Source organism: Scyliorhinus canicula, chromosome 5, assembly GCF_902713615.1.
Source record: "Scyliorhinus canicula chromosome 5, sScyCan1.1, whole genome shotgun sequence".
Classification (NCBI taxonomy): Eukaryota; Metazoa; Chordata; class Chondrichthyes; order Carcharhiniformes; family Scyliorhinidae; genus Scyliorhinus; species Scyliorhinus canicula.
Window position 1 is genome coordinate 133,454,801 of NC_052150.1, and position 26,228 is coordinate 133,481,028.

The window sequence follows — 26,228 nt, forward strand, 5'->3', positions numbered from 1 at the left end:
TATTCTTATTTACATCTAACCAACTCCCAGCCTGACTCCTCATGTACATTTTTTTCTGTTTGCAAGGAGCCCATTTTAATTGAAAGAGGGAATCTAAATTGAAAAGTTGTCCTCTCATCTGTTAACATGGATGTGCAAACATCTGTAGATGCTATGGTTTTGTCAGAATCACAGAAAAAGCTGTTGTTACATCATGGATGTTAGAATTTTCTCATGGTCTCAACTTATTTCTATGTGAAATAAAAACCTATCCACTGATGTGCATGCTCAGGTTTCTCACACGATGCAACTTTAAAATAAAAAGGTGTTTGATCGAATGAGTATTTAATTGTATGCAAATGGTCAGCATTATTGGGAATTCATTTGTGTTCCTATTTTTCGGAACAAATGGAAACTATCGTTACTGAGTTAGGAGAGGCATATTTGTAGGATGTATGAGTGAAAATGAATAAAATCTTCTAACTGTACAAAGATGAGGTTCCAGTTCTGTTCTTCACTGTATTGTTGTCTGTAGTAGAAATCAGCATCCAATGCAGTGTTTTTCTTTTTATTCTGACAGTTTGAAAAATGACTGATATTTGTCTTTTATCTTTGTCTACAAGGCGCAAGGAAGGTCTGTGAGAGTTTCTGCGAGTTCTTCTTTCCAAACTCTCTCCCAAGCAATTTGTAAAACAAATTCATCCAGCATATTCGGTAGTGGCATGATGTTCTCAGAGTTACCCCAAATTGGTGAACTCACTGAGGAAGATTTCAGAAAATACAACATTCCTACAAATACAAGTAAGAGAATCTTGGTTGAATGGAAGGATAGCTAGTTGTGTTTAAGTACTGGTGTCATAGATTACAGCTGCAACAGCCTTTTCCCATCAGATTTAAATGTCATTATTTCATAGAGATCAGAGAATCATAGAATCCCTACATTGTAGAAGGAGGCTATTCGGTGCATTGAATCTATACGAGCCTCTGAAAGAGCACCCTACCCAGCCCCACTCTCCCAACCTATCCCTGCAACCCCATGACCCCACATAACCTATGGACACCAAAGGGCAATTTAGCATGACCAATCTACCTAACCTGCACATCTTTGGACTTTTATCTTTGGAGATAAAAATAAAAACTACAATGAAAGAGTTAATGCTTGGAGAGTTGTGTAGATTAGGAATTGAACACAAAATGGGCAGTCATTTGTGCTCCCCTGGGAATGGGTTGGCAGGCAATTGCCTCCAATTAGTATTAATCCATGGGTCCCTTTCCCAATGCCTACCCACCTGCCCCCGAACACACTGCAAATTAAGGCAAGGTGGGCAAGGCATCAGGTGGGTACATTCACCCTTGGGCCTGTCCTTAAGTGGCCAATTCATGGTGACCTGAGGGTCTCACCACTATATTTCTCACAGTGGGCGGAGGCCAGAGATAAGTTTGAAGCATGCCAATCCGATTCATATGGTTATAGGTGGGAATACTCATTTACAGGCCCCTGGGTGATTGGGAGATTTCCCTCTCAACAAAACTAGGCCCCCTCACCACAGACAGAATTCTCCAGCCATTGGAGAATTCTGTTCCTGCTGGCAGTGCACCTCCACTGCAGGTTTCCCAGAGGCTTGGGATGGCTTCAATGGGAAATCCCATTGACACAGGGCGAGAGTAGAGAATCCTTCCACCAGTGAACAGGGCGCCGTCGAGAAACACGGGGCTGGAGAACCGGAGAATCCAGCCCCACCTATTCCCCCCCCCCCCCCCCCCCCTCATCTGAGCTTTCCCTCCACCTCCACCCATGAACCCAGTTCTCCCACCCGCCTCACCTCCTTCACCAGAGCTTCCAACCTGGTCTTGGTGGGCTGGAATTCCACTATGGAAGATGATAGAATTTGAATTCAATAAAAATCTGGAACTAATGGGCATAATTTCATGGATCCTTTGCCCAGCACTGACCTGCCTGCCCCGACCACACTGTGAATGATGACAATGAAACCATTGTCAATTAACGCAAAGAAAATCTGGTTCACTAATGTTCTTTAGGAAAGGAAATCTACAGTCCTTACCTGGTTTGGCCTATATGTGACTCCAGACCTTCAGCAATGTAGCTGACTTTTAGCTGCCCTCTGAAGTGGCCTAGCAAGCCACTCTATTCAAGTGCAGTTAGGGATGGGAATACAGTTATCAACTTCTCCAAATAAACAATAATTCTGTAACAAACAAAATGCTGCACGTACTGAAAACCTGAAATAAAAATGGGAAATACTGGAAACACTTGACTGGTTAATCAGCATCTGTGCAGAGAACAGGGAAGTTAATGGGCTTAATTGTGGATACTTCTTCAATACTGCTTAAAAAATACGAATAAAGCTAAGCCACTATCTTGGGTCTTCAATCTCCACTTAGTCATTGTGAAACATCTGTGGTAGTATGACTAGAGGTACTACGGTACCTGGGAGTGTGAGCTACCATTGGTGGAGAAGGCTCGCTGCTCATTGGCCCAAGTGTTTGCATTTCATTGGTTGGAACGTAAGGTAGCTCCGCCCAGTGAGGCGGGATATAAGAACCCGTGATTCCCAGCAGCCAACCTTCTTTCTGTACTCGAACTACTGGGGAAACATTTTGTTGATTAAAGCCTTCAATTCGGACTACTTCCTCGTTTCAGTAGTTATTGATCGCGCATCAACATCAAGGTTGCATATTTGACCACAAGAAAAATGTAATGTCTGGAATCAATGCATCCTGCCCATTCTTCTGAACTAACTTTAGTAATATTGGTCCTAAATTGTTATAGCTGGGCTGCCTGTGCTGGTCTCCCACTCAATTGTCACGTCAGATAAATATCGTTCTTTGATATGATTCGTAAAAAAGCTTGTTAATGGTTCTTCTTTTTTGCTGCACCAGCTCCCTACTGCTTGGGCTTTTATGAGGATATTTTAAAAGCACCGAATGGGCCTTTGCTGTGGACTTTCCTGAAACCACTGCTACTTGGTGAAATATCATATGCTCCAAGCACGGCAGGGATCCGGAAACTGATGGAGAAGGTGAGAGTGCGATCTGTTGGAATGGACTGGTTTTCTACAGTAAAAATCTGCATTTGATATTTGGGGCTAGAGATGATGTAAGATGGTGAATCAAAGTGGATGAACTTAACAGAAGTAAAAATCTGGTGAGATTTAAAATTGGCTGTTTTGTCACTTTCACCTGATTGTCACTATTGCACAGAGTAAAATCTACTCCTTGGAGTTTGCGTGTGTGTAGTACCCTTTGTTAATTGAAGGTGTCAACTGTTAATCTCTTTTTCTTTTCCTCTGCTGTTTTACATAAGACATAGCAGCAGAATTAAGCCACTTGGCCAATCGAGTCTGCTCCGCCATTCAATCATGGCTGATATTTTCTCATCCCCATTCTCCTGCCTTCTCCCCATAACCTCTGAATATTACTAATACGCTTAAGCAATTGAAACATATATGTAATATATCAGTGCGTCCACATTGATGTAATTGATTTTAAATTTCACACCTGAAGGAAAGCATAGCGGCTACACACTTGAAGTGATTGATTTTGCATCTGTGAAATTGTGGAGAAAGAAAGGGTACAGTAACATGGTGGTTATGTTACTGGACTGATAACCCAAAGGCTGGACTAACATCTGAAAAGCGTTCATTTTTGGACCATGTCTAGCACCTTCCCTATCATTGGATTAGTTCTTGTGTTATCTGAACTTGAGATGAAGTCACAGGTACATTACTTACAAGTGAAAAATACTGGATGTTCACAAAATGTCCATCCAGTTCATGCTTGACTAGTAGCAGCAATCTTGACAAACCATCAGCATTTACTTTGCTGTTACATTGGATATTGGATGTCATCCGTGTGTGCCGACAATAACAAAGATAATTTCTGTAACCTACTAGCTGTTAAATAAGGAATCCATTCTTACGGCCCAAAGATTGTTGTCAAGATTCGATGATTTGTCAAAAGAATAAAATGACGTCCATAAAGATAGTAGTAGAACCTTCTTACACCGAAAATGATGCTCAAAGCTTCTTTTACCAGCTGAGCACAATTCATTTCTGAGCTAGTAGGAGTGCGTGAAGCAAATGCTATTGGTCGAGCCTCTCCTGATGGCATCATGCACAAGACAACTGCACCAATCTAATAGGGTGAGGCATTGCCTAGTTGCAATTTCAGTTTGGGATTGCAGTGAACCAACTGCTCTGCCTTCTTTAAGGCATCTTTTACCTCATTGTACACACTTCTGCAGTCTTCTGACCAGTGCCATAACTGTTTGGCAATAATAAGGTGTGTAAAGGCATCAATAGTGTTGCTAAGTTAAGCACAAATTTACATAAACGGCCTTAATTGTGTCTCATTACGAGGTCATGGTGCTTCTAAGATTGCTGTCACCTTCTTCAGCTCTTTGTGTAAACCACCTTTATTGATGACGCAATCCAGGTAATTTATGGATTTCTTGAAAAGTCCACAACAGATTTTCAGATGAGAAACAGGCAGCCAACAGTTAAAAGTTTCCCCGCAGTGCTGCGTAGCAAAACCGCTCCAGCCACATCTGGACCCTTCAACTGATTTCATACTACAAGCTGCTGGATGATGTGGTTGTAATGCTTATTTGTGTTTTCTGTATTTTATTCAGGCCAACACCACATTCAATATAGTTGGAGAGTTGAAGACCTATTCTGAAGTCTGGCTGAAATCCTCAAAGGTTCTGCAAAATAATGACAATTCAATGTTAAGTCAGCTTCAGGTACCTGAAAATGTCATCCTACATTGTTTATTTGATAGAAGAGTGAAAATGTTTGCTTTCGTTTTGCCGATTGGATGAACAGTACTCTACTGGGTCCATATAAATATTAGACATATCGTTGATGACTACGACATCAAATGTCACACAATGAATTATTTTGGTTCTGCAGCTGCAGTTATGTAGACAAATGCAGCAATTATTTTCAACCAACAAGACTCTATAATCTCTATGGGCAGCACGGTGGTGCCGTGGTTAGCACTGTGGCGTCACAGCGCCAGGGTCACAGGTTCAATTCCTGGCTGGGTCATTGTCTGTGCGGAGTCTGCACGTTCTCCCTGTGTTTGCATGGGTATCCTCCGGGTGCTGCGGTTTCCTCCCACCAGTCCCGAAAGACTTGCTATTAGGCAATTTGGACATTCTGAGTTCTCCCTCAGTGTACCCGAACAGGTGCCGGAATGTGGTGACTAGGGGCTTTTCACAGTAACCTCATTGCACTGTTAATGTAAACCTACTTGTGACAATAAAGACAATTAATTAATCAGCAATGAGCTGAATGACCAGTCAATCTGTTTTTTGGTGATATTAGTTGAGAAGGAAGTGTTGGATGAGACTGGGAGAACATTTCTTCTAGTGCACTTTAGATTTTTTTAACAGCTGACTGAACTACTGGGACAGACAGATTGGCCCTCAGCTCAACATCTTCTCTGAAGGACAGCATTTCAAACAATTTAACCCTCGGCAGAAATTCTGGCCGCCCATTGGAAAATCTTTGCTTGGCACCAAGTTCTATTTTGCTAGTGTTGTGGAGCCTGCCTTGATGAGATGGAAAGTGTTTCAGCCCTTGGCCATCAGTAACAGATAAACATGATCTAGGGAGTCAAAACAGAACTTGTAAATTTTTGAAAATGTTAAAGTTGGATTGGATTGGATTGGATTTGTTTATTGTCACGTGTACCGAGGTACAGTGAAAAGTATTTTTCTGCAAACAGCTCAACAGATCATTCAGTACATGGAAGAAAAGGGAATTAAACAAAATTCAAGAAAATACATGAGAATACATAATAGGGCAACACAAGATATACAATGTAACTACATAAGCATTGGCATCGGACGAAGCATACAGGGTGTAGTGTTAATGAGGTCAGTCAATAAGAGGGTCATTTAGGAGTCTCGTGACAGTGGGGAAGAAGCTGTTTTTGAGTCTGTTCATGCGTGTTCTCAGACTTCTGTATCTCCTGCCTGATGGAACAAGTTGGAAAAGTGAGTAAGCCGGGTGGGAGGGATCCTTGATTATGCTGCCCGCTTTCCCCCGGCAGCAGGAGGTGTAGATGGAGTCCATGGATGGGAGGCAGGTTTGTGTGATGGACTGGGCGGTATTCACGACTCTCTGAAGTTCCTTGCGGTCCTGGGCCGAGCAGTTGGCATACCAGGCTGTGATGCAGCCCGATAGGATGCTTTCTATGGTGCATCTGTAAAAGTTGGTAAGGGTTAATGTGGACATGCCGAATTTCCTTAGTTTCCTGAGGAAGTATAGGCGCTGTTGTGCTTTCTTGGTGATAGCGTCGACATGAGTGGACCAGGACAGATTTTGGTGATGTGCACCCCTAGGAATTTGAAACTGCTAACCATCTCCACCTCAGCTCCGTTGATGCTGACAGGGGTGTGTACAGTACTTTGCTTCCTGAAGTCGATGACCAGCTCTTTAGTTTTGCTGGCATTGAGGGAGAGATTGTTGTTGTTACACCACTCCACTAGGTTCTCTATCTTCCTCCTGTATTCTGACTCGTCGTTATTCGAGATCCGGCCCACTATGTTCGTATCGTCAGCATACTTGTAGATGGAGTTGGAACCAAGTTTTGCCACGCAGTCGTGTGTGTACAGGGAGTAGAGTAGGGGGCTAAGTACGCAGCCTTGTGGGGCACCGGTATTGAGGACTATTGTGGAGGAGGTGTTGGTGTTCATTCTTACTGATTGTGGTCTGTTGGTCAGAAAATCAAGGATCCAGTTGCAGAGTGGAGAGCCAAGTCCTAGATTTTGGAGCTTTGATATGAGCTTGGCTGGGATTATGGTGTTGAAGGCGGAGCTGGAGTCAAAAAATAGGAGTCTGATGTAGGAGTCCTTGTTTTCGAGATGCTGTAGGGATGAGTGTAGGGCCAGGGAAATGGCATCTGGTGTGGACCGGTTGCGACGGTATGTGAATTGAAGTGGGTCAAGGCATTCTGGGAGTATGGAGGTGATGCGCTTCATGATCAGATTCTCTAAGCACTTCATTACAACTGACGTCAGGGCCACCGGGCGGTAGTCATTGAGGCATGTTGCCTGGTTCTTCTTTGGTACCGGTATGATGGTGGTCTTCTTGAAGCAGGTGGGGACCTCGGAGTGGAGTAGGGATAGTTAAACACGTCTGTGAATACCTCTGCCAGCTGGTGTGCTCAGGCTCTGAGTGCACGACCAGGGATCCTGTCCGAGCCCGTCGCCTTCTGTGGGTTCACTTTCAGGAAGGCCGATCTGACTTCGGAAACTGTGATGGTGGGTATGTGTGAATTATGGGCTGCTGGGGCACTTGACAGCGGATTGTTGGTTACCTGCTCAAACCGAGCATAGAATGCATTAAGTTCATCGGGGAGGGGTGCGCTGCTGCCAGAGATACTGCTCGGCTTCGCTTTGTAGCCCGTTATGTTGTTTAGTCTTTGCCACAACCGCCGAGAGTCTGTCTGTGACTGTAGCTTAGTTTGATATTCTCTGTTGGCATCTCGGATGGCTTTGCGGAGGTCGTACCTGGATTTCTTGTATAGGACAGGGTCGTCTGCTTTGAACGCCTCAGATCTGTCCTTCAGTAGAGAGTCAATCTCGCGGTTGAGCCATGGTTTCCGGTTGGGGAACGTACGTACTGCTTTCTTTGGCACGATTCACCGGGCGGACCGCACGGCATCTTCAGGCAAAGCGAAGGGTGGAGGGGTTTGCCTCCTCATCAACTCCTCCTGGTGCTTGGATGTGGCGACCCTGGCGACCTACTGCCCCCCAGACCTGGAATACTTGACCGTAAAGTGCCACCCATACTATCTTCCACGTGAGTTCACTTCAGCCATTATCACAGCGGTCTACATCCCACCCCAGGCAGAAGTGAGGATGGCGCTGGATGAACTGTACACAGTCATAAACAACTATGAAACAGAACACCCGGAGGCCTTGTTCATTGTGGCTGGAGACTTCAACAAAGCCAACCTCAAGAGTGTACTGCAAAAATTCCACCAGCACATCTCCTGTCCCACCAGGGGCGACAACACTCTTGACCACTGCTACTCAAAAATCAAGGGTGCCTACCATTCCATCCCCCGACCGCACTTTGGGAAATCAGACCATAAGACTGTGCTCCTTCTCCCGGCTTACAAGCAGAAACTCAAGCGGGTTTCTCAAGCGAGAAACATCAAATGATGTTCTGGCTAAAATTTTAATCTTTAAATAATCATTCCAAGAATACATCTTGTGCTGAACATCCAATTTAACTGTGCCATAGATGATAGAAAATTAAAGTTATGGAGCCAGAAGCTCCAGTCTCCCAGCTGTGAGTTTCTTGGTGACACGGCATTCACTGCGGCGGGATTCGATACTCTTGCGGCTTGTCAGTGGGATTTCCCATGGAAGCCACCCCATGCTGCTGGGACACCTGCAGGTGGAGTTGTATTACTGGCGGTAAAGTGAATCGCAATGGCTGGAAAATTCCAGCCTTGAAGTCATAGTCTAATTAATGCATAATGTGAAAATATTTGCTCGCCCCGATATGAGCATTGTACTCAATATGTGCCAAATTCGGGGAGAAAATACTAGAAATGGCAGTAGAGCATTCCTTCCCATCTGAATTGCTGCTTTCACACACAATGACCTATTGTCTGAAATTAGGCCTCAGAGCACCAGAAAATCTCTGCTGCCCTCACAGCGCCAGGGACCCGGCTTCGATTCCAACCTCAGGTGACTGTGTGGAGTTTACACTTTCTCCCCATGTCTGCATGGGTTTTATCCGGGTCCTCCGTTCTGCTCCCACAGTCCAAAGATGCGTATGATGTGGGGATGCTGGCATTGGACTGGGGTGAGCACAGTAAGAAGTCTTACAACACCAGGTTAAAGTCCAACAGGTTTGTTTCAAACACTAGGTTTCGGAGCACTGCTCCTTCCTCAGGTGAAACATTCACCTGAGGAAGGAGCAGTGCTCCAATAGCTGGTGTTTGAAACAAACCTTTTGGACTTTAACCTGGTGTTGTAAGGCTTCTTACAAAGATGTGTAGGGCAGCACGGCGGCCTAGTGGTTAGCACAACCGCCTCACGGCGCTGAGGTCCCAGGTTCGATCCCGGCTCTGGGTCACTGTCCGTGTGGAGTTTGCACATTCTCCCCGTGTCTGCGTGGGTTTCGCCCCCACAACCCAAAAATGTGCAGAGTAGGTGGATTGGCCACGCTAAATTGCCCCTTAATTGGAAAAAATAATTGGGTAATCTAAATTTAAAAAAAAAAGATGTGTAGGTTAGGTGGAATTGGCTCTAGGTGGGGCTACGGGGATAGTGTGGGGTATGGGTCTAGGTAGGGTGCAATTTCAGAGGGGCGGTGCAGACTCGATGGGTCGAATGGCCTCCTTCTGCACTGGAGGGAATCTAATTGCACTGGAGATAATGAACTCGGTGTTGAACCCAAAACCTTGCTCAAAGGTAAATGGCAAATGAACCAATCTGATAATAATTATGATTGGTGCTGCTCTGTCTTGTTTAAAATTAAGAAGCAGTCATACTGGTATCTTTGATAATTTAACTACATTTGTAATTTATTGTTGCAAGCACATTCTGTGCTGGAGCTTGTTAAGCAGAATATAAGCAGGAACCACCCCATCAATGATTGCCAGTATTGTCACAGCCTGCCCCCCGCCAAGAATAACTAGCATCAATTTCCACCCCAAGAATCATCAGCATCAGACTCCCCCTCCCCAAGGATCACTGGATCAACCCCCCCCCAAGGATCGCTGGCATCAATCCCTTCCCCTCCACCCCAAGGATCACTGGCATCAGGACCTTCCCAATGAGCCCCAACCCCTCAGACCCGTTCATTGCAGGGCCAGGTTGGCACTGCCAGGGTACTAGGGTGCAGTGTCAGGGTACTGTCCTGCCATGTCCCTGACTACCTGGGGACTACGCTGGCCATTGAGCCCTCGGCATGGTCATCACCTCCGGTTTCTGTTTTTGGAGACAAATAGTGATTCCCACTGGCATGACATGACACTAGCAGGATGTTTCGGGAAGATGCAGTGTTAAGCCGATGTTGAATATTTAAATATATTAAAATGTATGGTAATCAGGTTTACGCGATCTCGGGTTTATGAGATCACCCTGTCACAAATTGCCCCTCTCCTGAGAGTTTCCAGCTGTAACAAGATCTACATTGGGGCGTAACAGGGCCTGAAAATCACCCCCTATGGTTGACAATTATGATATTCAGGCCAAAAGAGAAGGCGTTCTGATGTCTGATTCTTCTCTGTTTTGAAGCTGCTACTGTCAGAGTGCTCACTTTCCTTTATGCTTTTTCTCAGTAGTATATTTCTATTTTTAATTCACCAATTTACTAATGTTAGTACATATTTGTGACAACTGTAATAATCATGATTAACATGAAGACAATTCTTGTTTTGTTTTAGGCAGTTTTACAGAACAATTTTATACGCAGTTTCATTGAGACTCAACTGGATATTAATGTTGATGGACTTTTGGAAAATTTACACCAATTCGGTACAGTTTAGATTTTGTAAATGTCTCTGTTGTGCTCTTTTATGTTATCCTATTTGTGATTGCAATGATACATGAGCTATCAACGATATATATATGTGCACGAATGTAGATTTTCTTCTGTCAGGAGAGGGAGCACTTTGCTGGGTATATTTCTGTAATAATTGTCCAGAAATCCCATTTCTGGAAGTTGCAAGCCATGTGCCATGTTTCAAAAGACACCCCCTGTGCTCGGCTGCCCAGTGATCTGTATGGGGGGGGGGGGGGGGGGGGGGGGGGTGGAAGTGAGACAAGATGCTGGCAATGCAGACTCTTGTCTTATTTGAATGGTTGTGGCAGACCTCAATCTACGCCATGTAGTCCCAATATTTGCCGATACCAGGAAATCCATGTCAGGCTGGAGACCTGATGCAATGGGGTAATTGTCAACTTCATGAATTGAGCAGTAATCTGCCAGAGAGGATTGTCTAATTTTGTAGACCCTGCCACGTTTCCGTCCCAATGAAATCAATGAGATTATTTAAAAGTTTGAAGTTTAGGGAATCTGGGGGGTGGGTATGAAAATAGGGAGAAAGGAATTTGAGACAGAAAATAATAAGGGACAGGATTATAAGCATCCCCTGGGCACAAAGGCAATTATAACAGTTAGCTTTGTTTCATCTTGAGTTTGGATCTTGGTTAAGGCCTCTCTATGATTACACTAGTTACACAAAGAATACTCTTGTCGGCAATTTTGATAAAAAGCATTGCTGATTATTTATAGGAAGATATGTACATCTGCTCCCCATCACATCTCATCAATCAGTAGTTCATCAATATCAGGTGCTCCTAACATTTATAATTTATTTCACATCTCCCCCCCCCCCCCCCCCCCCCCCCCCCCGCCCCCCCTCCCCTAACCTCCAAGTATTTATCCTAATTATATGCACATTTCTACATTTCCCCCAAAGTCTCAGACTCTCCTTGATCTGGTCCTGATGAATGTCATGCTTGAGGATAAACTACACACTCTCTCACCATTTGACAGGAGTGTCTTCCACCTGGGTGGTAGTAGAGTTTCTACTTGTTTCTTGTTCCTTGGCTCCATCTGGAGCTAAATAGTATGTCCAAGGTTCTATTAATTACCTTCCCACTAATATCCAGGCTCTTCAATTCCTTCTGATATTTTCTTGATCCGTCTCAGTTCTAAGCCATAAGAACTAGAATGTTTGAGGCTTGATCTCCAGTCTGGGATGAGTTGATTGATCACAGTTAGGGAAATAGTTCAGTCACTACATATAGATATAGAATTTACAATGCAGAAGGAGGCCATTCGGCCCATCGAGTCTGCACCGGCTCTTGGAAAGAGCACCCTACCCAAGGTCAACACCTCCACCCTATCCCCAGAACCCAGTAACCCCACCCAACACTAAGGGCAATTTTGGACACTAAGGGCAATTTATCATGGCCAATCCACCTAACCTGCACATCTTTGGACTGTGGGAGGAAACCGGAGCACCCGGAGGAAACCCACGCACACACGGGGAGGATGTGCAGACTCCGCACAGACAGTGACCCAAGCCGGAATCGAACCTGGGACCCTGGAGCTGTGAAGCGATTGTGCTATCCACAATGCTACCGTGCTGCCCTAGAGAGCCCAAGAGAACTCTGCAGATGGTAGATCCAGGCAGCCATTGTTGAATTCTTTTTTCAAGCTAAGTGTGATCGCTGTTGTAGCAGAGCCTGCCAAAACTTCTTGAAATTAATCCAATCTGGACAACTTGAAGGTTGAGATACACAATATGGAAGAGCAAATCCAGACTTTGAAGCAGTTAAGAGAAATTCAGTGAAACTGATTCACAATCTAATAAGTGAATTGAAAGAGACCAAGGAAAGAATAACAGGAATGCGGAATATTTGGCTAATGGTAAAATTCTTGGCAGTGTGGATGAGCAGAGGGATCTCGGTGTCCATGTACATAGATCCCTGAAAGTTGCCACCCAGGTTGATAGGTTTGTGAAGAAGGCCTATGGTGTGTTGGCCTTTATTGGTAGAGGGATTGAGTTCCGGAGCCATGAGGTCATGTTGCAGCTGTACAAAACTCTGGTACGGCCGCATTTGGAGTATTGCGTACAGTTCTGGTCGCCTCATTATAGGAAGGACGTGGAAGCTTTGGAACGGGTGCAGAGGAGATTTACCAGGATGTTGCCTGGTTTGGAGGGAAAATCTTATGAGGAAAGGCTGATGGACTTGAGGTTGTTTTCGTTAGAGAGAAGAAGGTTAAGAGGTGACTTAATAGAGGCATACAAAATGATCAGAGGGTTAGATAGGGTGGACAGTGAGAGCCGTCTCCCGCGGATGGAGGTGGCTAGCACGAAGGGACATAGCCTTAAATTGAGGGGCAATAGATATAGGACAGAGGTCAGAGGTAGGTTTTTTACGCAACGAGTGGTGAGGCCGTAGAATGCCCTACCTGCAACAGTAGTGCACTCGCCAACATTGAGGGCATTTAAAAGTTTATTGGATAAGCATATGGATGATAATGGCATAGTGTAGGTTAGATGGCCTTTAGTTTTTGACTTCCCATGTCGGTGCAACATCGTGGGCCGAAGGGCCTGTACTGCGCTGTATCGTTCTATGTTCTATGTTCTATGTAACAGTCACTAACCATGGAAGAAAGATTCTGAACAGAACTGAATGGCCAGGTGAGATTGTCAAACTTAAATAAGAGTTCCACGGATAACCCTGAAGCAAAGGCAACTCAAATTAAAAGAGTAGTTGTTGAGCTCAATGAAAAGATTCCTAAACTCAAAAACAACTGGAAATGGAAAAAGTACTCAAACGTTTGCATAAAATTATAAAATAAGTGGGAAAAGGGTTCCATTTTTAAAAGTAAACTTCCACATATGTCACAACACCCACACGGTGACAGAAGAAGTGTAAAAAGCATAAGAACGTGAGCACAATGAATATCCACTCTCAAGAAATGAGTTGGAGTAGCAACCGCCAGTGAGCATAAATCCAGCCTGACCAGGAGTGGTTCAATGCAAAAGAATAAAAGGAAAAGATGAAGAGATATCTATGGCGGAATTCTCTAAGAATTTCCCCACGCGGGCGTAAAAACCGGCGCCAACAACTCCGGCGTCAACGGCCCCCGAAAGTGAGGAATTCTCACCTTCCCAGGGGGCTAGGTTGGTGCCGGAGTGGTACCCGCAGTTCCAGCCGGCACGGAATGGCCCACACAATTCACGCATGCGCGGGGGTTCCCTTGTCCGTGCCGAACCCCGGGCAATATGGCTGAGCCCTACTGGGGCCCAGCATGGAATAAAGTAGTCCCCCACGGAACCAGCCCGCCCAACGATCGGTAGGCCCCGATCGTGAGCCAGGCCTCCGTGCCCCCCTCCCTCCCCCCCCCCCCACCACCCACTCCGGGGTCGGATCCCCCGCACACTCACCTTCCAGGTTCCGCCGTGTGGGAGCTGAGTAATCCACGCCAGCAGGACTCGGCCAAAGTCGTCGGCCACTCGGCGCACCAGGGCCCAGAAAATCGTCAGCGGGGCTGCTGTCAATAGCCCCCGACTGGCGTGGCGCCGATACCACGGGTGCCTGAAAAACGGCGCAGGAGAATGGGGAAGCCAGCGGTGGGGCGTGATTCTCGTCCCCCCCCCAGGGAATCTCTGAACCGGCACATGGTCGGAGAATATCGGCCCTAGAGTCTGGAACAACTTCCCAAAAAACTGAGAGGTTCAGCAGCAAGAGAGCCCACCACTCTTCCGACAGTCGTGCAAATTAGATATGGAAGGCTGTAATGCCTTCACACCACATGAACCATTGAATTCAAGGACTTGAGGTTGTGATAATGTAGTGAAGACAGTGTGAATGTATGGCAGTAATAACAATGTAAACCAGAAGATAAACTATAATCACTTAAAATACATCAGATAAAGATTTGGGTGGAGGTGTTGTAAACGGACCTGGCATATAGGAGGTTACTGTAGGACTGAGTACAGTGCCACACACACAGTGATGTTAAAGGACATGTGACCCACACCCTGGGTCAGTTAAACATTGGACAGAGTCGTATGTACCAGAATGTGTGGAGATAGTTCCTTGCTTGTATCCTTTACTGTAGAACAAGTACAAAGTAAAAGAAATGTACAGAACAGGAACAAGCCCTTCGCCCCTCCAAGCCTGCGCCGACCATGCTGCCCGTCTAAACTAAAATCTTCTACACTTCCTGGGTCCGTATCCCTCTATTCCCATCCTCTTCATGTATTTGTCAAGATTCCCCTTAAATGTCACTATCGTCTCTGCTTCCACCACCTTCTCCGGCAGCGAGTTCCAGACATCCGCTACTCTCTGTGTAAAAAGACTTACCTCGTACATCTCCTCTAAACCTTGCCTCTCGCACCTTAAACCTATGCCCCCTAGTAATTGACCCCTCTACCCAGGGAAAAAGTCTCTGACTATCCACTCTGTCTGTGCCCCTCATGATTTTGGAGACCTCTATCAGGTCACCCCTCAACCTCCGTCGTTCCAGTGAGAACAAACCAAATTTCTTCAACCTCTCCTCATAGCTAATTGTTTAAAAAAGGAGGTAGGCAGAGAGCGGTAATTATAGACCAGTGAGCTTAACTTCGGTAGTAGGGAAGACGCTGGAATCTATCATCAAGGAAGAAATAGCGAGGCATCTGGATAGAAATTGTCCCATTGGGCAGACGCAGCATGGGTTCATAAAGGGCAGGTCGTGCTTAACTAATTTAGTGGAATTTTTTGAGGACATTACCAGTGCGGTAGATAATGGGGAGTCAATGGATGTGGTACATCTGGATTTCCAGAAAGCCTTTGACAAGGTGCCACACAAAAGGTTGCTGCATAAGATAAAGATGCATGGCATTAAGGGTAAAGTAGTAGCATGGATCAAGGATTGGTTAATTAATAGAAAGCAAAGAGTGAGGATTAATGGGTGTTTCTCTGGTTGGCAATCAGTAGCTTGTGTTGTCCCTCAGGGATCCGTGTTGGGCCCACAATTGTTCACACTTTATATAGATGATTTGGAGTTGGGAACCAAGTGCAATGTGTCCAAGTTTGCAGATGACACTAAGATGAGTGGTAAAGTGAAAAGTGCAGAGGGTACTGGAAGTCTGCAGAGGGATTTGGATAGGTTAAGTGAATGGGCTCGGGTCTGGCAGATGGAATACAATGTTAACAAATGAGAGGTTATCAATTTTGGTAGGAATAACAGCAAACAGGATTATTATTTAAATGATAAAATATTAAAGCATGCTGCTGTGCAGAGAGACCTGGGTATGCTCATGCATGAGTTTCAAAAAGTTGGTTTACAGGTGCAACAGGTGATTAAGAAGGCAAATGGAATTTTGTCCTTCATTGCTTGAGGGATGGAGTTTAAGACTGGGGAGGTTATGCTGCAATTGTATAATGTGTTAGTGAGGCCACACCTGGAGTATTGTGTTCAGTTTTGGTCTCCTTACTTGAGAAAGGATGTACTGGCACTGGAGGGTGTACAGAGGAGATTCACTAGGTTAATCCCAGAGCTGAAGGGGTTGGATTATGAGGAGAGGTTGAGTAGACTGGGACTGTACTCGTTGGAATTTAGAAGGATGAGGGAGGATCTTATAGAAACATTTAAAATTATGAAGGGAATAGATAGGATAGATGCGGGCAGGTTGTTTCCACTGGCGGGTGAAAGCAGAACTAGGGGGCATAGCCTCAAAATAAGGGGAAGTAGATTTAGGGCTGAGTTTAGGAGAAACTTCTTCACCGAAAGGGTTGTGAATCTATGGAATTCCTTGCCCAGTGAAGCAGTAGAGGCTCCTTCATTAAATGTTTTTAAGATAAAGATAGATAGTTTTTTGAAGAAGAAAGGGCTTAAGGGTTATGGTGTTCGGGGCGGAAAGTGGAACTGAGTCCACAAAAGATCAGCCATGATCTCATTGAATGGTGGAGCAGGCTCGAGGGGCCAGATGGCCTACTCCTGCTCCTAGTTCTTATGTTCTTATGTTCTAATGCCCTCCATACCAGGCAACATCCTGGTAAATCTCTTCTGCACCCTCTCTAAAGCCTCCACATCCTTCTGGTAGTGTGGCGACCAGAATTGAACACTATACTCCAAGTGTGGCCGAACAAGGTTCTTTACAGCTGCAACATGACTTGCCAATTTTTATACTCAATGCCCCGGCCAATGAAGGCAAGTATGCATTAAGCCTTCTTGACTACCTTCTCCACCTGTGTTGCCCCTTTCAGTGACCTGTGGACTTATACACTTAGATCTCGCTGACTGTCAATTCTCTTGAGGGTTCTACCATTAACTGTATATTCCCTACCTGCATTAGACCTTCCAAAATGCATTACCTCACATTTGTCCGGATTAAACTCCATCTGCTATCTCTCTGCCCAAGTCTCCAAATGTTCTAAATCCTGCTGTATCCTGTGACAGTCCTGATTGCTATCCGCAATTCCACCAACCTTTGTGTCGTCTGCAAACTTACTAATCAGACAAGTTACATTTTCCTCCAAATCATTTACATGTTTTACGAGCAGCAAAGGAGGTCCCAGCACAGCCCCTTTCCTAGTTGGGCTATCGACCAATAGTTTTAAGAAGCCCTCCATGATACTCATTACAAACTCTGCCCCGTCCAAGCCCCTAGCACTAAGTGAGTCCCAGTGAATATTGGGGAAGTTAAAGTCTCCCATCACAACAACCCTGTTGCTTTTACTCCATTCCAAAATCTGACTACCTATCTTCTTCTCTATCTCCTGCTGGCTGTTGGGAGGCCTGTAGTAAACCCCCAACATTGTGACTGCACCCTTGTTCCTGATCTCTACCCATATAGCTTTGCTGCCCTCTGAGGTGTCCTCCCGTAGTACAGCTGTGATATTAACTCTAACCAGTAGCGCAACTTCTCCACCCCTTTTACATCCCCCTCTATCCCGCTTGAAACATCTAAATCCTGGAATGTTTTGCTGCCAAACCTGATCATCAGTCAACCAGGCCTCTGTAATGTCAACAACATCATAGTTCCCACAACCAGGTCTCTCTAATGGCAACAACATCATAGTTCCAAGTACTAATCCAAGCTCTAAGTTCATCTTCCTTACCTGTTATACTTCTTGCATTAAAATATATACACTTCAGGCCACCAGTCCCGCTGTTTTCAGCAACATCTCCCTGTCTGCTCTTCCTCAGAGCCATAGTGGCTCTATTTCCTAGTACTCCTTCAATTTTTCCCCCATCTGACCTATTGCATCGGTACCCACCCCCCTGCCATACTAGTTTAAACCCTACCATGTTTATATTAGTAAATAGTTCTCAGAGTGAATAAAGCCTTAAAGTTAACCTACGTATGACGACAAAGTTTTCTTCAGTCCTACAGAACTGTAATCAACACCAACAATAAACAATAATAGCATATCCTCTATAGCTAAATAACTTGCAGACTTACACTCATAAGATTCACACATCTCGCATGGGCACCTGGAGCCCGTTTTGAAAGGCCTTCCCACATTAAGAATCAATATTTTTGTGAAAGAAAATCAAAAGAGAAGAACAAAAGTAATAATAATGTAGTTAAACTAAAGGTTGGAAAACTTTACATTTTTCAGAAATGACGATCAACGAGACAATGAATGATCCAGTCGTGCAACAAATCAATACCCTCGCCGAGATGATGGTGAATATCTCAGCCTGCACATTAATAAACCGCTTCAATCATCTGGAATCTAAGGAGGAGTTGGAGAAGAGAGTACAAGAGCTAAAGGAGAAGAACACATTCTTAGCGAGTAAGTACTTGCTACATATGATACCTTCCATCCGAGAAACATCTGGGAAAAAGTGTCTGATTTCTTTTAACATTGTTTCTGTTCAATTCATTTATCTTATCAGGCAGATGCATTACATTCTATTAGGATTGCCTGTTATAATTTTAATTGAAGTCAATAATAGAGGTAAACCTAAAGGCCTTGAATTTGGAATATAAAATTGTAACATGTGTGCTAGACACATTCATGTGAAATACATTTTTGCTATTTTAACAGAGACATTAGATGGGGCTTTATTTGAAGTGAACTGCTCACACTGAGACATCTGACAGCGAGTCAGGAATGTATTTGATTCAATAGTGGACTTTGACTTGGCTGTTTAACTGAGCCACAGAATTAATATCTTGGGCTGGATTCTCCGATTTGCAGACTAAGTGCTGACGCCGGCGTGGGAACAGTGCGTCTTACACCAGAAAAAAACGGCGCAAAAGCTCCACCGATCCTCTCTCTGGTGAAGGGGCTAACAGGCACGCAGCATAAAGCCCCCGGCTTTACCTGCGGATACGGCCGGAAATTTGCCAGGTCTGTGGCCTCGCATGCGTATGGTGGCGGCTTGCAGCGGCCGCGCCGTGCAACATGGCGCCGGACATAAGCGGATGTGGCCTGCCACATACTGTCCCCCAGTAACCCCCCCTCATCACCCCTGGGCCAGCCCCTGCCCGCAGAACGGCTCCTCCCAGACTGTGGTGGTGCTGGACTGAGTCTGTAGCCGCCACGCTGGGTTCACAAAACAAAATAACATGAATGACCCACAGCATTGGGAACTCGGCCCATTGGGGCAGAGCATCGGGGAGGGTCTCAGGTGACGTCCTGAGGCCGTACATAGGGCGTGTGGCGTACTCCCAAATACGCCGTTTCCGAGGGGGCGAGGAATCGCAAAAGTGGCAACGCCCCTGATTCCGGTGCAAATGGGGATTTTCCGGTCGATCGTCGAACGCAATTTTGGCGTCGGCGATCGTAGGATCCCGCCACATATGTCTGGGTTTACTGACCAATGACAGAGTTGCCAGGCAAATGTGTTATTTGTGTTGGTCTAACATCGACTGCAACTGCAGTAAAACGAGAAACAGGCTTCCGACACAGGAGATGGTCCAACACTGTTTTATTGAACCTATTGATTGCTGTACATAATCTGCTGTGGGTTGACACTCTATTAACCTAACTGATAACCTCCTACTGGCTTGACCAGACTAGCTCTCTATCACATGGTGATGATGTTCATTGGCCTGTGCACTGCGACTATCTCCCTAGCCGTGTCCTGTGAGAGAGGGAGTGCCTAAATGCCCTGTGGGCTTTATAGTGATGGTGTCCTGTCTGGTGATTGGTTGTTCTGTGTCGTGTGTGTTCATTGGTTATCCTGTGTGTCAGTCACTGCCTGTCTGCATCTCATGATGTACATGAGTGGATATTATGACATCTCCCCCTTTTAAAATACATTTTGGAACGTGGCTGTATATGCATACATAACTATGTACAAGTGGAGAATGAATGAACATATGTACATGGGAAGGTGTCTATCGTGCAGATACAGAGCAACCTGAACAAAATTCACAAGATTTAAGTCTTTGTGGTCGGCGACGATTTATTGTCGATTGTCGCAGAGGTGGAGGGGGGGATGCCGGCACCTGGACAGGCGGGATGGCTGCCATCTCGGTGACCTTGTGGACAGGTGGGATCGCTGCCAGATAGGTGGCCTCGTGGTGCAAGACATCCGGAGGAAGCATGATGACATGCGGAGAGGTGCTGTCGGATGATGGGCAGGGAACTTTACGCAGCGCCCTCCTGTTGCACCGCAAAATGGAGCCATCAGCCATTTGGACAACGAAAGACCTGGGAGCAGCCTGTCTGACGACAACAGCTGGGGCTGACCAACCTCCCTCAGGCAGCTGAACGCGAACAACATCGTCTGGAGCCAGCGCAGACAGATCCGTGACATGAGCATCATACGTGATATTTTGCTGGTCCCTGGATCGCTGCACCTTCTGCAGCACCGTGAGGTGGTCAAGGTCTGGAACATGGATGGCTGGAACAGTCGTCCTCAGGTTGCGGTTCATGAGCAACTGCTCCGGAGACAAACCAGTCAACAGAGGGATTGCCCTGTCTGCCAACAGCGGCAGGTTGAAATCCGAGGCTGAGTCTGCAGCCTTGCACAGCAACCGCTTGACAATATGGACCCCTTTCTCGGCGGGTAATGGGGACTGGATGTAATATGACTAAAGTGGTAGGATCGTGCAAAGTCGGACCCTCTTGGCTGTAGAAACATGGACCATTGTCACTCATTACCGTGAGTGGTATCCCATGCCTGGCAAATGTCTCTTTGCAGGCTTTGATGACGGACTTGGATGTGAGGTCCGACAGTTTCGCCACTTCCGGGTAGCTGGAGAAGTAGTCGATCAGGAGCAGGTAATCATGCCCACTGGCGCGAAAGAGGTGTATCCCCACCTTGGGCCACAGAGAGGTCACTATCTCGTGCTGTTGCAGCATTTTCTTGGGCTGAGCTGGTTGAAACTTCTGGCATGTTGTGCAGTTGAGGACTGTGTTGGCAATATCCTGGCTGATGCCAGGCCAGTAAACTGCCTGCCAAGCTCTGCGTCGACATTTTTTGACCCCCAGGTGACACTCATGGATCTGTCTGAGCACCATGTTTTGCATGCTTTGGGGATTGACGATTCTATCTAGTTTAAGATGGATCCCCTCAACAAGCGTCAGCTCGTCCTTAATGTTGAAGAACTGGGGGCACTGCCCCTTTTGCCAGCCATGCGCGAGGTGTTGCATCACGTCCTGCAGTAGTGGATCTTTGGCAGTTTCTTCGCGTATTTGTATAACTTGTTCATCAGTGTCTGGGAGGTTGCTGGCAGACAATTGCACCTGTGCTTCAATGTGGCGAATGACGACACCCTGTTCACACGGCATGGTGACGGATCAGGATACGGCATCCGCGACGATCAGCTCCTGATCCAGTGTGTAGACGAGTTCAAAAACATATCGGCGGAGACGAAGAAGAATTTGCTGCAGCAGCGGTATTATGTCATTGAAATCCTTTTGGATCATGTGGACTAAAGGCCTGTGGACTGTTTCCACCATGAATTTTGGCAGGCCATATATGTAGTCATGAAACTTGACTCTTCCTGTCAGGAGACCCAAGCACTCCTTTTCGATCTGGGCATACCGTTGTTCAGTTGGAGTCATGGCCCTGGAGGCGTATGCCACTGGAGCCCAGGACGAGGAGTCGTCTCGCTGGAGGAGCACCGCCCCAATGCCGTCCTGGCTTGCGTCTGTGGATATCTTTGTATCTTTGATTGGGTCAAAGAATGCCAGTACTGGGGCTGTAGTGAGCTTCGCCTTCAGCTCAAGCCACTCCGCTTGATGTGCGGGAAGCCACTGGAACACTGTCGACTTTTTACGAGATACCTGAGCGCTGTGGTGTGGGATGCCATGTTGGGAATGAATTTCCCGAGAAAATTCACCATCCCAAGGAAACGGAGGGCTGCCTTTTTGTCCTCTGGGGTCTTCATGGCATTGATTGCCAGCACCTTGTCAGCGTCAGGTTGCAGATCCTGCTGTGAAATGCGGTCACCCAGAAACTTGATAGCAGACCTACCAAATGAGCATTTGGCACTGTTGAGCTGGAGGCCGTTTTCATGAATCCGCTGGAAAATTTGTTTGAGGCGACCGATGTGCTCCTCGGGTGTCGTGGACCAGATGATCACATTGTCCATATAGACTCGCACCTCCTTGTTGCCCTCCATCATTTGCTCCATTATGCGATGAAATACTTTGGAAGCTGATATGATACCAAAAGGCATGCGCTTGCAGCAATACCTGCCGAACGGAGTGTTAAACATGCACAGCTTCCGACTGGACTTGTCCAGCTGTATCTGCCAGAACCCATGGGAGGCGTCCGGCTTGGTAAAGAATTTGGCATGAGCCACCTCACAGGTCAACTCTTCACGCTTTGGGATCGGGTAGTGCTCGCGCATGATGTTACGATTCAGGTCTTTGGGATCAATGCAAATGCGAAGTTCACCAGAGGGCTTCTTGACGCAGACCATGGAGCTGACCCAGTCTGTTGGTTCTGTGGCATTTAAGATGATACCCTGGTCTTGGAGCTCTCGTAGCTGCGGTTTCAGACGATCCTTGAGAGGGGCCGGTACCCGGCGTGGTGCATGGATGACTGGGATGGCATTCGGTTTGAGCAATATCTTTGAGCGATATGGGAGCGTGCCCATCCTATCAATCACGTTGTGGTATTGCGTGAGAATGTCGTCTATCTCAGGCTGGAGATTTACATTGGGTGAGGCAGTCGCTGGTGTCAAGGCCATGGCATGGATGCGCTGGACTAGATTTAGGAGTTTGCATGTGTGGTGAATGTAACTTGGTAATTCACACTGTATCTTTGTAAGCGCAGTAGCGTTATCCGACCACCAGGGGGAGTAGCTCTGGGAATGCTCAGGAGTTTGTACAGGGCTCCACCCTTGGCTCCGCCCATGACTTCTCCCCCTTGTGCTGCTGTATAAATACCCTTGTCCAGAGTCAGCCTGCAGTTCACTGAGAGTTCATCAACGGGTAACAGGCTGGCTCTGTAGTAAGTAGATTAAAACCACTGTTCATATCGGAAAGCACGTGTCTGGTGAATTGATGGTTCCATCAATTTAATCTACTTAAGAACAGTCAAGATCGATCATGGACCGAATGGTGGACCAGTACAGGCTGCGGGCCACATTTCCGTACTTGGACAATGTCACCATCTGTGGTTATGACCAGCAGGACCACGACGCCAACCTCCACCGTTTTCTCCAGACGGCACAGAAACTGAATCTCACGTATAACAAGGAGAAATGCGTTTTCCGCACAACCAGACTAGCCATCCTCGGCTATGTCGTGGAAAACGGAGTCCTGGGCCCAGACCCGGACCGTATGCTCCCCCTCTTAGAACTCCCCCTCCCCCATTGCCCCAAGGCCCTCAAACGGTGCTTGGGCTTCTTCTCCTACTACGCCCAGTGGGTCCCTCAATATGCGGACAAAGCCGCCCACTCTTTAGGGCCACACAATTTCCCCTGTCAGCCGAGGCACGCCAGGCCTTCGACTGCATCAAGGAGGACATCGCCAAAGTGGCCATGCGGGCGGTGGATGAATCCGCTCCATTCCAGGTTGAGAGTGACGCCTCAGAGGTAGCTCTGGCAGCCACATTAAATCAGGCAGGGAGACCAGTCGCATTTTTCTCTCGTACCCTCTCCGCTTCAGAACTCCGACACTCCTCAGTCGAGAAAGAAGCACAAGCCATTGTGGAGGCTATTCGTTACTGGAGGCACTACCTCGCAGGTAGGAGGTTCACCCTCATCACCGACCAAAGATTGGTTGCCTTCATGTTTGACAACTCGCAAAGGGGCAAAATTAAAAACGACAAAATTCTGAGGTGGAGGATCGAACTCTCCACCTACAATTACGATATTAAGTATCGACCCGGGAAGCTCAACGAGCCTCCGGATGCCCTATCCCACGGGACATGCGCCAGCGCGCAGATTGACCGATTGAAAGTCATCCACAATGACCTCTGCCACCCGGGAGTCACCCGGCTCGCCCACTACATCAGGGCGCAAAACCTGTCTTTCTCCAACGAGGAGGTAAAAGCGGTCACCAGGGACTGCCCGATCTGTGCGGAGTGCAAACCGCACTTCTATGGACCAGATTGGGCCCACCTGGTCAAGGCTTCTAGGCCCTTTGAATGCCTCGCGATTGATTTCAAAGGGCCACTCTCCTCAACTAACAAGAACGTTTACTTTCTAAACGTCGTAGACGAGTTCTCCCGTTTTCCATTCGCTATACCGTGCCCCGACATGACCTCCCACACAGTCATTAGGGCCCTGCATAGCATCTTCACCCTGTTTGGCTTCCCCAGCTACGTACACAGCGACCGGGGTTCGTCCTTCATGAGCGACGAGCTGCGTCAGTACCTGCTCGACAAGGGCATTGCCTCGAGCAGGACTACCAGCTACAACCCCAGGGGGAACGGGCAGGTGGAGAGGGAGAATGCGACGGTCTGGAAGACCGTCCTACTGACCCTCCGGTCCAGGAATCTCCCAACCTCCCACTGGCAGGAGGTCCTCCCCGATGCGCTCCATGCTATTAGGTACCTCCTTTGTACGGCCACGAATCAGACTCCTCATGATCGCCTATTTGCCTTCCCTAGGAGAACTACTACGGGGGTCTCGCTTCCGCCCTGGTTGACGACACCGGGCCCTGACCTCCTCGAAACGTTCGGACACATAAGACCGACCCCTTGGTAGAGAGGATCCTGCTCCTGCACTCAAACCCCCACTACCCGTTTGTCGAACACCCCGATGGCCGACAGGACAGCGTTTCCTTCCGGGACCTGGCACCCGCAGGATCTACTACCACTACCATTACCGCCGACGTACCTCCCACACTACACCCAACCCGACCTCCCATTCCCTGCGCCCCTGCACCCATTTGCTTCCCGCGCCCCCTTCCATCTGTCACACCGGTCCGCAGGAACAAAGCTCTGGAACAACCACCCCCGGAGTCCACCCTCGGACTCGCACTGAACATCCTTCCACAGCCATCCGAAATGGTTGCAACACCAGTGCTTCGTTGGTCTCAACGCATGATTAGGGCACCGGACCGATTGAACTTGTAGACCCATCACCCCCGCCGGACTTGATTTTTTAACAGGGGTGAATGTGGTGAATGTGTAACCACTATAAATTCACACTGTACATTACTGTGTCCCTGTGGGCTCCATCTGGAAGACCGTCCTGCTGACCCTCCGGTCTAGAAAGCAACAAGTCTCCCAGTGGCAGGAAGTCCTCCCAGACGAGCTCCACGCTATTAGGTCCCTTTTGTGCACAGCGACCAATCAGACCCCTCACGAGAGGCTCTTCATTTTTTCCAGGGGCACTACCACGGGGGTCTCACGGGGCTCTGGGAATGGTCAGGAGTTTGTATAGGGCTCCGCCCATGACTCCTCCCCCTTGTGCTGCTGTATAAATACCCTTGTCCAGAGTCAGCCTGCAGTTCACCGAGAGTTCATCTCGCTGGCTCTGTAGTAAGTAGATTAAAACCACTGTTCATATCGGAAAGCACGTGTCTGGTGAATTGATGGTTCCATCAGCATGCGCGAGCACCGAGCAGGGATGCCTTGTCAGGCCGGACGATTTCGAATCGTAACGTCGCTTTGATTGCCTTGTGAGATACACCTAGCTGACACGATCCACTGGCAGGTATGGCATTGCCATTGTAGTCAAGGAGCTTGCAGGCTGGTGGAAGAATGCCAGGTTGGTCTCAGTGCTGTTGAGGTCCGACTGTGGCATGAGGTTTGTAGATGTGCAGTGTCCATTTTAAATCAGATGCGAGACTGTTTAACCGTGGTGACAGCACACCACTCATCGTCAGGATCCACAGTGAGGATTGAAAGGTGGTTTGCAGGCACGGTGGAGGCTAGCTCGCATGTAGTGATTATGCCCACCCAATATGGAGACTTGAGGCAGTCAGCATCAGGGTCCGTTGGGCTGTCGGGATCTGAATCCTGCATGCCTTGATGTACGCAGCGGACATGTCTGCGCTGCAGCTGGGATCGCTGGCTGTTGGTCGGTGGAGCGGATCTGCATAAGGCCGCATAATGCCCAGGCTTTCCACACTGTAGACATCGCCTTCCTTTGGCTGGACATTGCCGCTTTAAATGGGCGGAGCCACAATTTGGACACGTCATGACACTGACGTCAGAGCGTTCTGTGAGCCATTGCGCATGCGCAGTGCGGTCGGCCGACGTTCGCACATGCGCATCGGAGTCTTCAGCCTCGTCGTCCACCTGGTCGTGGCCCGCATGTGTCGGGACCCTGGAAAAGCACGCAAAACGGCCACTCTCCTCGATGCTCAGGCCTTGAAT

The 26,228-nt window shown here is 47.3% G+C and overlaps 1 protein-coding gene across 1 annotated transcript in view; it reads left to right on the top strand.

The window, feature by feature from the left end:
• Positions 1 to 26,228, top strand: part of LOC119965683 (ATP-binding cassette sub-family A member 13-like) — a 398,370-nt gene that overhangs the window by 194,530 nt on the left and 177,612 nt on the right. The window contains exons 25-29 of the mRNA XM_038796446.1: positions 603 to 780; positions 2,881 to 3,020; positions 4,631 to 4,741; positions 10,417 to 10,507; positions 18,107 to 18,283. Coding sequence (XP_038652374.1) covers positions 603 to 780; positions 2,881 to 3,020; positions 4,631 to 4,741; positions 10,417 to 10,507; positions 18,107 to 18,283 — 697 coding nt within the window. The remainder of the gene's footprint in view (positions 1 to 602; positions 781 to 2,880; positions 3,021 to 4,630; positions 4,742 to 10,416; positions 10,508 to 18,106; positions 18,284 to 26,228) is intronic.